Genomic DNA, 12,840 nt, shown 5'->3' with positions numbered 1-12,840 from the left:
CTATAATCTTTTTTACCTGGGCCACGCAGTGGTGCAGTAGGTAGTGCTGTCGCCTCACAGCAAGAAGGTAGCTGGTTAGAGCCTTTTCTGGATAGGTTGGTGTTTCGGTGTGGAGTTTGCATGTTCTCCCTGCATTCGCGTGGGTTTCCTCCGGGTGCTCCGGATTCCCCCACAGTCCAAAGACATGCAGTACAGGTGAATTAGGTAGACTAAATTTTCCGTAAGTGTATGAGTGTGGGTGAGTGTGTATGGATGTTCCCGGAGATGGGTTGCAGCTGGAAGGGCATCCGCTGCGTAAGAAAATGTGCTGGATAAGTTGGCGGTTCATTCCGCTGTGGTGACCCCAGATTAATAAAAGGACTAAGCTAAAAAGAAAATGAATGAATGAATGAATAAATGAATCTTTTCCCCTCGCTAATGCAGTTTATATCTCAAAATGATATGTTTCACAAAAGGTGAGGTTTATTTCTAAACTAATTTCGAGAAGACCATGTGCTTATGATTGACCACAGCCGGTCCCGCATTTGCTAACGCATGATTCATTAATCTGATTATTCCTAACCCACTGTAAAAAAAAACTTTTCTTAAACGTTTTCTTAAACGTTTCTTACCTTAGTTATTTTGTCTTGAAGAATCCCCCATTCCACCCCTGCTCCTCCTTCCTTTTCCTTGACAGTGTGACACGGTGGCCTAATGGTTAGCACTGTTGCCTCACAGCAAGAATGTCACTTGTTTAAGTCCTTTCTTGGCCAGTAAACTTTTCTGTGCAGAGTTTACATGTTCTTCCCAAGCTCGTGTGGGTTTACCACGGGTTCTCCAGTTTCCTCCTACAGTCCAGACATGCGACATGAGTGAATTGACCAAACCAAATTGGCACCATTGAAGAGTTCTTAATCAGCACTAAATAAGCATAGGAGTTCTCAAGATCTACCTGAGCTCAAACTCCCCTCTCGCCCTTCAAATGGGAGGGATCCCTGGGCTAGATAATCTTAGGGCTCTCTCCCGAGACAGCATGCCAAACATGCTTTATATTAAATCATTAGCTAAATGTAAACTCTTGAAATTTCATTTTTTATCAGAATTCTGAATAGTGAGATGAATTCCAAAATGCAAGAAAAATGTAAAAATTGTGAGAAAAAAAAGTGACAATTACTGGCTTAACTGTACAGCACTGACTTTTACTATAAAAAAAAATAAAAAAAAAAAAAATATATATATATATATATATATATATATATATATATATATATATATATATACTGTATATATATATATATATATATATATATATATATATATATATATATATATATATATATATATATATATACTGTGTGTATCACAAAGGTTATAAACATATTTTGAAATGCATGTAGTTGCATTGTTTCTCCCTGTGAAGGCTGCACACTTTCTGACGTAAAGCCTCCATTTCACTGACTCAAATTTAATCACATTCTCCTCCACCCATAACACTATTAATCATGTTTTTCCATGACCAGAAAACTTATCATACAATCATTGATGATGTTTTTTGGGGGGGTAGCATTTAATTGCATGATTATCCATCCTGAAGACTCGTTCCAAAGATCATGTGAAATAATGATCCAGATATGCACATCACGATGGCACACACACACAGTCTATGATGGTCCCCACCTGCACACAGCAGACAGGTTGTCTGAAGCAGAGCTCCGGAGCTGAGCTGAGGAGGTTTGTTTGTGATGATAGCTGTAATTGCAGAGGCTGGTGACATGGAGAGGCCGATGTGAGCTGGGAGCTGCCAGGACCACCTCAGCTATCCTGACCTAAAATTCATGCTTCAGGGTATAGCGTCCTGAAAAAAAAAAAAAAAAAAAAAAAACAGATTGAAGACTCAAGCACAACATAATAGTGCCTATATACTGTCAGAAAATGATATTAGCTTTTATAATGTAACTAAAATGAGATGCTCGAATGCATATAAACCTAGAAACATTTAATTTGGCCATAGCTATGTGTAGACACATGGAAATATAGTCTGATAATCATAAAAATAAATAAGGGCTTCATATCAACGAATATTCTTTGGCAAAATAAGATACATTAGTTCAGGACAATGTTTTTCACACATAATGACACACGAAAAAAATGCGGAACTTTAATTACATTGATAAATCAGCTCACTGCGTTCGCAGATAATTGCTTTGTGATCTCAGGGAAACAAAAAGAAAGCCATATTTACATTTTTCATTAGCATGTTTATGAGCGGAAATTAAATTCCGACCCTATTCAGTTTACCAATATTTGTTTCAGTGATGTCCTTTCATTGCGTAGTTTTAAATGATGAACTTCCTGTTCTTCATCCTCACCAGATGTAATAAATAAATGCAAACATACATTAGTATTGCCTCGGTTGCTCCCAGGACTCTATTACGTGATAAAGCTTTTTTTTCCCATAACTTGGTTATTGTGTTGTATCCTGTGCTATTATCTAAACTCTGTACTCCGACTGTATTTTCATTTCGGAAATAAAAATTGAAGGCTTTTAGGGAGACTTTTTACAGAGTATCATCTGAAGAAGCTCCTTGAGACACTGGAGAGCTCCAACATATGCTTTGCAGTGTGAGGGGGTAATGAAGTTACAACTTTTGAAAAGATGCACCAATGGAAGCTCAAGCCCTTTTGCTAGGTTTTTTTTTTTTTAATTGTCTGCCTCATTGAGACTCTTCCTCTTCTCCCATAGTCAGGAGATTGACAGCAGAGATGAAGCTATTTGTATCCATCTGTTTGTTTATCGGAGGAATAGACGTCATCTTGTTGTAAATTTAATAGCGTGTTGTTTCCCTACCATTTACTTGCATGAATTGTCTTCATTTTCATACATCACAGCCAAACTTTATCTCTCCCCAGATAACTCGATCAGCGTTCTTGCCAAGCACGATTCCTTTCGGCGACAGAAACAAGAGACGTACCTCCTTCCCATCGTCGTGACTGACGACGGAGAGCCTCCGATGAGCAGCACCAACACGTTAACAATCCGGGTGTGCGGCTGCAGCAGGGAAGGCATTGTGCAGTCGTGTAACGTGGAGGCTTTTGTTCTACCTATTGGTCTCAGCATGGGAGCTCTGATTGCTATTCTAGCTTGTATAATTCTACTACTCGGTAGGTCATTTTTTGAGTCCTTGCTAATTTTTTAATTTAAAATCCACTTTGGATGTAAAAATCAAATCAAAAAGGCACTTGGTAAAAGAATAGGAAAATCAAAGTCGCACAAATCCCTAAGTGGTTGTTCTTGTGCCTTTCAGTCATCGTGGTCTTGTTTGTGACTTTGAGGCGACACAAGAACGAGCCGCTGATCATCAAAGACGACGAGGACGTGAGAGAGAACATCATCCGTTATGATGACGAGGGAGGCGGGGAAGAGGACACCGAGGCCTTTGACATTGCCACCCTGCAGAACCCAGATGGCATCAACGGCTATCTGCCCAGGAAGGACATCAAGCCTGACCTGCAGTTCATGCCAAGACAGGGCCAGCACTCGGGTCCGAACGGAGTGGACGTCGATGAATTTATCAACGTTCGGCTGCATGAGGCGGACAACGACCCTACAGCTCCGCCATATGACTCCATCCAAATCTATGGCTACGAGGGTAGGGGATCAATCGCAGGCTCCTTGAGTTCCCTCGAAACAGCTTCCTCGGACTCAGACCAGAACTATGACTACCTTAGAGAGTGGGGGCCGCGCTTCAGAAGACTGGGCGAACTCTATTCGGTGGGCGAGAGCGATAAAGAGACTTGACCTCCAAGCACCGAGGACCCTTTGCTTTCGTCCACATAACTTGTGTATTACGCTACGGGGAGGTTAGACACTGCTCAAACAGGGGGAGGGCGCCTTTTTTTAAAAACTTCTTAGAGAGACCTTATAGCATTAGTCATCTACCACATCAGAGTGCATCGTACTGTCAGAACTTACCAGTGTCTATAGTAGGAGGTCAATGAATCTTGTGGAGTGTGAGTTTAGATTACTGTCACTGAGTGTCTAGCAGTATTTTGGCTATTTGTTGTTCACTGTGACCGCCAGAGGCATCAGAATCTTGATTCTTGGTAGTCGCTTGAAAAGGCTGGATGGATAAGGGACTTTCAGACACCCCATTGTGGAAAGAGAAAAAAAGACTGCAGAGGCCTCAAAACGACACTGCTCCCCGCCGACAACTCTTGACGTCATTCAGCCAATCAGATAAAGGACCTTTTTTTTTTTAGAAAAAAAAGAAAAAGAAAGAAGGTAACTAAATAGCAATATATTGTCTACATTACTTATGAATGTATGTGTGATTTAACAAATGCGAGCGCAATGAAAATTGGCTTTAGGATCTGCCTGCTGAGATAACGTTTGACCCTTTGATACTACGCGGCCAGATTTCTTGAGTAACTGGAAAAGCCTCGAGGCTTGCTTTATATAACTCTTTGTATCCATATGCTTTAAGTGTGATTCACACTCAAAGGTGAGTAGACTGTGCGAGGACAAAAAGAGAATTGCAGAAACAATTGAGGCCTTCGTTTTACAAACGCGAGCATTAAATACAGTCGTATTCCAATGTTTTTTGGAACATTGATGGTGTTTCTTCATTATTGTGTATGTTTTATATAAATATATAAATATTCATTGCCAGTCGTCTGTTTTGTGCTGCAGGTTTGAGTATATTTGTACTTTTTATTTTATATTTATTTATTCTAGGGAAATTGTTATTTTTATTAACACTTTAATTTAAACTTGCGAGCTTTTCCTCTTCAGCTTTGTTTCATTCTGCTGCACCACTGTTTTTTGAAAGCTGAACTCAATTTCTGTACCGAAATTCACATAGTGAGAATTCGGTAATAACTGAACGAAATCCACAGAGGATTTGCTCTTGACCGAGAAAGATAAGTCAATATTTTACTGACACTGTGTGTGTATATATCTATTCACATACTATATACAGTGATTTTAGTGATCATTCTAAGCACAATAGCTCAAAGCATCTAGTTCATGTTTATATTTGACCCCTGTCATTTTTTAAAGTCAAACATCAGAATCCACCGAGTAAAGAAATACAGAGGCAGACATGCGTAATGTCCTTTGCTGTATGCTAATAGAGCAAAAAAAAAAAGAAGAAGAAAAAAAGAAAGAAAAAAAGATGTACATAGAGTCATTGCTGATTCTCTTAGCTTTTTTCTTTGAAGTGCTAGGTTTTGTCTATGCACGTGAGCTATTGCACATGGGGATCTGGAAATGGAGCTACGTGCATATTCTGTTTGTATCAATGCGATATGTGGCGATTCTTTTGAACCGACAGTATATATAAAATAGTCTTTCATGCAAATCATATTTTCTACTGTGCTTTAATGCTCATACACTTGTATGTTTAATTAGCTACTCTCTGTATTGTAATCTAAGATATCCATGTATTGTTTCCTACTTTGTGAAATATATTTTTATAAATACTTGTGGGTGTTTCTTAAACCGAGTGCACTGCAGATCCTGACCCCTGTACCCTGTCTTTTTCTTCAAGGTTTCAATGAAAATGATTCTCCTAGTGGGGTATATGCACACAGACTTTTAATTCCAGCCAGCCAGCCACAGGGCTTCTGCTAATTGTCGTTCCATACAAAATCACATGATTTAAGATCTGTTTTTTTTTTTTTAAAACTGTTTTACACTGCCTGGCTGATACACGATATAAAGTGGGCATCAGACCAAACAAGAAGCACTGCATTAAATCATATATTTTCCTGCTCCATGTCTTTAAAATGTGAAAAATAATTTTACCTCAGTATTTTCATTGGAGTTCCTGCACTAGCTAGTATCTGCTGCTGATGACGGCATCTGGGTTTAAACGGTTTTTCGTCACTTTTTTCGCTTTAACAATCAAATAGACGCTTAAATCTGCTTAACTGATTGTATTTGTATTACATTACAACATCTATGCTGTAAAATCAATCTTATTGGAAATTGGAAGTTCATCATTGGCTGAATAACGATGTGCATATAGCCCATTGGCATACAACAATGGCTGTCAATTTTCATATTGAAACAAATTGATTACACAAGATGCTGATTAACCGCATCTATTTGTTTTAGAAATACTTGTGGGTGTAACTTTTCTGAAACTGACTGCACTGCAGACCCTGACCCCTATACCCTGTCTTTTGTCTTCACGGTGCAAATGAAAACGATTCTCCCAGTTGGCATAATACTATGGCTGTCAATTTAGATATTGAAACAAATTGATTACACAAGATGCTGATTAATTAAGCAGATGGACCGCATCTATCATCATTTTTAGCTGAGAAAACCTTTTTTTAGTTGGCAGAGAACAAAAATATTGAATAGACATCACTAAAAGTGGCTTTAGAAGAATGTTTTTGAATCCATTTTATTGAACATAATCCTATCACTGGCCTACAGCCAACAGTAATCCATTATGCAGTGGAGTTTGTCCGTTTTTCCAAGGTAAACTTAGAAATCCATTCAAGATAGGATTTTTTGTTTTTATATTAGCTCTGTAAATTATTAGTTTTTGTATAACTACATGAGTTTGAATAAGTTTTGGCCATTTTTTTGGCTATTTTTAGCCTCCTACGCTGTAAACCCATAGAGATTGATTCAACTTAAAAAAAATATATGGAAACTTGTTGTCCGAAAAAAGCTTATTTTCTTTTGTTTAAAAAAAAAATAAATAATTTTTAAGTTTACTTAATACTAACGTGTCAAAACTAATTTAATATGTAGTTTTCTTGCTAACTGTTACATATTTTGATATGTTTAATAAAGGAAAACTGTATGGGCTGTTTGAGACAAAAGTATAAAATTATGCTCACAGTGACAAGCAGACATAGAAAATGTGCACTGGATCCACCAGTGATGTAAGTGCAAAGAGCCAATCCTGTTTCCTTGCACATTGTCCCTTTGACAACTGTCTAGAATAAGCTCTGTAAAGTACATTATGTTTAAACATTCCAATAGAAGATAACACTTCATTTTGATGGCTCATTTGAGTATTCGTAGACTGTCTGCTTAATATTTGTTGATACTGCTCCTTTAACTGACATTTAACTTACTATAACAAACTTTGTAAATACATGTCAACTTAACATGTATGTCAACACTAACCCTAACCCCAACCTAACAGTCTACTTATAATTTAATGAGAATTAGTTGGCATGTAGATGCAATGTAACTTAAATTCAATAAACAGACCATCAAAAAAGTGAACAAGAAACAAACTGAACAAATGGAGTAATTGAACAAAAACATTGGTATCTATATTTAATCTAAGAAATTTGAATTAAAACAACTTTAGGTATAACGATGTATGCCATGAGCTAAAATATATATTTTTTCAATCATTATTAATATTTTTTACACTCAAATAGTTGACTACTAGAAAATTGTGTGGAGACCCATTGCTTTAAGCCACTTATTTTTTTAGGTAAAACTAAACAGTAGTTGAATTAACATAAAACTACAAAGAACGTTTTTAATTATTTTTCGACTAAAGGGCTGTTTAGTTTCATCATATCTAAAAATGTATGTGTTTTAAGGCAATTTTCTAGTATATGTATATAGTACAGGTATAACGTAGCATATAAAATGGGTAAAAAAATAAGTATTGAATATGTCACCATTTTTCTGAGAAAACATATTTCTAAAGGTGCCGTTGACTTTTCCCCAGATGATGGTAAACCAAAGAATCCATATATGCAAAGAAAACAAATCTAATTAGTTTACAAATGAAGTTAAGTGTAATAAAATGAAATGACACAGAGAAAAAGGGGAAAAGAAAGGAGGTGTAGAAAGGCAGTGAAAGCCCAGACCGCAGCTGAAATCTCTCAGTAGCTCTTCAGCAACACTCTACCCTTTGTCCTTGTAAATTAGATGCTTCAGTTCAACATTAAAATAGAAAATACAATACAAAATACAAAATAAAGCTCAGGTTTGATAGACAAGACCCGCAGAACTATCAAGATTTTTACACCCTGTTGAAGTCAGTGAAAAAATCACACCTAAAGCAATTCATGAGTCTTCATTCTCCATATGAGAGTCGTCTTCAAGCTACCATCAACAAAAAACAAAAAGCCTTTTTTATTATACACAACTATTTTTTAATGTTTGTATTGTTTGGGTTTTTACCAAAATCTGGTTTGATTCTATGTTAACAACTCCTTTATAAATATTATTCCCAGAGAAAAAAAAACAATACTTATTTTTTTCTGCTGTATTTTTATTAAGTACTGAATGGTTTTGGACAAGTACACTGCTTCTATAATACGTCACCTTGGAAGGTTATCTGCATTCTGAATGATTTTAAGATATTAATCTTTGAAGTTTTTCCATTCCATAGCAAACAATATGTGTGTAAAATGTTTTTAAGTCTTAAAATGTAAACAAATTATAAAAAAACATCTCATAATGTAAATAAGTTGTCATTTAATAAGAATATGTTAATAACTCAATTTTGACAAAATAGTCAGATAGAACCTTATGACGAACCTAAGGTGACGAACAGTATATAATTGTTTTAACAATATGCTTTACAATGATTTTATAATATGAAACACACATTCATTCTCCTTCATTGACAATTCACTGATTATACAGTATAAATAATCTTATACCATAGCTTGAGATATTGTACATCAGCATTTTGTTATGCCTTGTGTGCTTTTACCAGACCTCTGATTCACTTCTTCCGTTAATCTCTTGACCAATACGTTCATTTAATCTCTTTTTTGTGATTGGCATCAGGTACTTCTTTCATATCATGAGTCATATCATATAAAAGTTGCTTTACTGTCAGACTGAAATCCTTTGTGAGAGATGCTGATAGATTTTAATTATCTGTCCCCTACAGTGTTTTCCAACAAAGTGGAGGCTTATGAGTCATAATCCACTTCCCCTTTCCCCCGTTCCCTTTGAAAGATTGAATTTATCCTCTAACCTATCTGATATTAGATTGTTTTCATGAATAACAAAAGCCCACGATCTTGTCAATTATTATGCTGGAGTGGATTTCCTATTTATTACACTGAAACTAGAAATAAAAAAACTAAAAACATCCATCTTTACAAGTGCATAATCTCAACTGATCTGTATTACACTACCAGACAAAAGTCTTGTCGTCAATTCAGTTGCAAGAGCAACAAATAATAACTTGACTTCTAGACTCTAGTTGATCATTTGGAAAAGTGTCAGAAGGTAGATTTTTCTGATGAATCGTCTGTTGAACTGCATCCCAATCATAACAACAAATACTGCAGAAGACCTATTGGAACCCGCATGGACCCACGATTCTCACAGAAATCAAGTCAATTTTGGTGAAGGAAAAATCATGGTTTGGGGTTAAATTTGGTATGGGGGAGTGTGAGAGATCTTTAGAGATGATGGCAATATCAACAGCCTAAGGTATCAAGACATTTGTGTGGCCCATTACATCATAAACCACAGGAGAGGGCAAATACTTCAGCAGGATAGCGCTCCTTCTCATACTTCAACTTCCACATAAAAGTTCCTGAAAGCAAATAAGGTCAAGGTGGTCCAGGACTGGCCAGCCCAGTCACCAGACATGAACATTATTGAGCATGTCTGGCGTAAGATGAAAGAGGAGGCATTGAAGATGAATCCAAAGAATCTTGATGAACTCTGGGAGTCCTGCAAGAATGCCTTCTTTGCCATTCCAGATGATTTTATTAATAAATTATTTGAGTCACTGCACAGATGTATGGATGCAGTCGTCCAAGGCAAGCTAATGGGAGTCATATACAATATGAGTATTTTTTCAACTGCACTGTGACTTTATATTCTATACTGTACAATATTTCTGTTAATTTACAAGACTTTTGTTTAAGCAAAGTCAGACCTTACTGTCTTAATTAAATAATTAAATCTCAAGGCAAGATCATATTTTATTTTGGTAAAATAAGCATAATCTAGAGGCCTTTGCTTTTCAAATAAGCCACTTCTGGTACCAAGTGATCAAGTCAAATCATTTGTTGTTCCTAAAACTTGGATAGACAACAAGACTTTTGTCAGGTAGTGTTTCATTATTTTATTTACATGTCTGTGTGCTTGCAGTAAGCATTATAACACCAAACTCCATATTAAAATGCTGTTGTAGTTCTTTAGTAGTTTATAATAAAAAAATTAAAAAGATATATGTTTATTATAATTATTATTATTGTTCTTTTTGTACAAAAAGAAATAAATAACTCAGAGGTACTTCAGATTTTTGGCTGTAGCTTGCATTGCCTTTGAGTTTGACACTGAACTTTAAATATTAATTTTCTTTTAGACGAAAGAATTAAGTAAAAATTTAACATTTAATTTCATGTATAATGGATGTAGTTAAAAAACTATGTTCGAGACAAGTAAAAACTGTCCTCATAATCTAGTTTTAATTCTGCTCTTTTTTGCTGCTCGATGCACGAGGACCAGGCTGGTCAATTAAAAATCATTTAATTTAAGTGGGTAATACTGTATGACTTCAGATGTACTCTCTGCAAATTCATCCTTGGCATTTTCTATGCAGACTAGGTAATAAATTGGAAAATGGCATATGTCCCCATTAAAAGGACATCTTTATAGAAGTCAAGCGAGTTGGAACAGGCCATTACTCTGCCTCTCGCACAGATCACTGGAGCAGTGGAAATACACAGGCACCATATGACCACACTGACACACTTATTAATATTGTTGACAACTTTCAAACTTCTGATATGCCGTAGAGGATTTATCTTCTGATCCTGCAGCAAATGTCTTTTTGCCATGTGCTGATCCAAGTTAATGCTTGATGGCAAAACTTTCAAAAATGCCGGGAATATTACAGACTTTGAGGGGAAAACACAAAGATTTTTATAGTCCACTTTAGAAAATTAAAGTCCATCATCTTCTTCAGCTGCTAATACTCTGCTTAGTATGAATTTTCAAAATAACAAAAACAAACAAACAAATAAATAAATAAATAAACAAATAAAATAAGACTATATAGACAATGCAATGTATAAATTTAAAAAATATTAATAATTATAATAATAATAAAACAAGATAGTCCCTCCTTTCTTTCTACCTTTTTTGTATTGATGCAATAACTCCTTACTAAAAGCGAATGAGAGAAACATGAGAGAAAACAATGCATTAGACAGTGATATGCTATAGTTTAACCCAAGACAAACTGAGAGTGATGTTTGTCTGCTTGCTTTGTTAGAGATGTTTTTTGGTATGTTTCTAAACAGGGCTGCATGTTTGGCAGCTTTTTATTTAGTTCCAGTTCCAGACATGAAGAAAAAAAAATCCATACCTCTCTATATATCTGCATCATTCTTGGACTGAAAAATCTGTATTTTTGCTTCTATGTGGGAGACCTTGGATGTGACTCAGTCACACTTCAAGTGTCCTGGCATGTATGCATCAGTTCCTTCATATTTTTAACATATTCATGAAACAGTTGGCTTTTTATACCCTCTACTTTGTCATAGCAAGTTACTTTTGATGAGTCTTGGAAATTTATCCAGGTCAAAACTGAAAGATGGCTTAAAGGAATGAAAATGGCATTGCCGGTCTGTAAGGCACTGATGATGACATATGCATATTAATCAGAAATGCAGACAGGTTTGATGTGTTGATGACTCTAATTAAGTCAACCCAGATGAAAATTAGATGGACACAACCAAATGAGAACAGACAAGGATTATGGGCAATGAACAACAAAACAACCTTTGGGTTGCTTCTTTCATTAAAGCGCAGTTATTTCTTTGTGTTAGTTTTAGGATCTTTTTTCCTATACATGCCGGAATGGCTGATGAATAAAGAAATTTTACCAATTCAATTTAATTCATTTTTTTTCTATAGAACTTTTACAATGTAGATTCTGTCAAAGCAGCTTAACATATGTTCTTGTAAACTGAAACTGTGTCAGTCCAGTTTTTCAGAGTTGAAGTTTAGTATTGTTAAGTTTAATGTGGTTTAATTTTAACTGCTAAAAGTCCAAACTCCGAAGAGCAAATCCATCGATGTACAGCTCCAAAAGTCCCAAACCAAACAAGCCAGTGGCGACAGTATGACTGTTACTGGCCACGAAACTCTATGCATTATTCCATTTAAAAAAAAAAAAGGTAGAACAAACTGGGGGAAAGCATCGGACTTCAAGGACTGTTATTAGTAGTAGCTATAGTAGAAATGGTAGAAGTAACACTGTAGTAGTAGTAGTAGTAGTAGTAAAATAACAAAATTGATACATTTTTGTGTTGTTTTCCTTCAAACATAAAACAACAAAACTTTGGGAATAACTAAAAAAATTGTATAATAAAACATTTGATTTAGCAAATACTACAGAAAGTACATTAATTCATTAAATAAGACTGTTTAGAGAAGACTTTTAAAAGTAAGTGTTTTAGTGCTCAATTCAAATTACTTTTAATTAATTATGTTTACAAGAATTCCTTTTATCAAGTAATTCAGTTCAGTAATACTCCAAGTTCATATATTCCTATACTCTTCTTCTTTAATGCCCCTTTCATATTAAAATTGAGTTTAAAATTAAACTAATTTTGAGAGGAGCTCGTGCTCATGATTGACCCAGCTGGCCCACATTAGCTAATCATGATCCTCTAATCAAAGGATCCCAAATCACTATATATATCCTCATTTCCTTTCAACTATCTTTGTCTGGAAGAAACCCCCCTCCTCCCCTTTATCCAGAATGGGCAGCACGGTGGCCCAGTGACTAGCACTGTTGCCTCACAGCAAGAATACTAATGGCGTTGTGTCCTCACTGGGCCATCTGGTTTTTCTGTGAGGAGTTGTGCCCCGGTTTCCTCCCACCGATC

At 35.8% G+C, this 12,840-nt stretch overlaps 1 protein-coding gene across 8 annotated transcripts in view; it reads left to right on the top strand.

The window, feature by feature from the left end:
• The window catches only part of cdh8 (cadherin 8), a 435,086-nt gene extending 429,626 nt beyond the window's left edge, over nucleotides 1–5,460 (top strand). For all 8 annotated transcript variants that reach the window (XM_087261647.1, XM_087261652.1, XM_087261649.1 and 5 more), the window contains 2 exons: nucleotides 2,890–3,141; nucleotides 3,285–5,460. In XM_087261647.1, the coding sequence (XP_087117773.1) occupies nucleotides 2,890–3,141; nucleotides 3,285–3,778 (746 nt within the window). In that variant the 3' untranslated portion in view covers nucleotides 3,779–5,460. The remainder of the gene's footprint in view (nucleotides 1–2,889; nucleotides 3,142–3,284) is intronic.
• The last annotated feature ends 7,380 nt before the right edge of the window (nucleotides 5,461–12,840 follow it).

Source organism: Danio rerio, chromosome 7, assembly GCF_052040795.2.
Source record: "Danio rerio strain M-AB ecotype USA chromosome 7, GRCz13ab, whole genome shotgun sequence".
NCBI classification, from domain to species: domain Eukaryota; kingdom Metazoa; phylum Chordata; class Actinopteri; order Cypriniformes; family Danionidae; genus Danio; species Danio rerio.
This window is presented reverse-complemented; position numbering and strand designations above follow the sequence as displayed.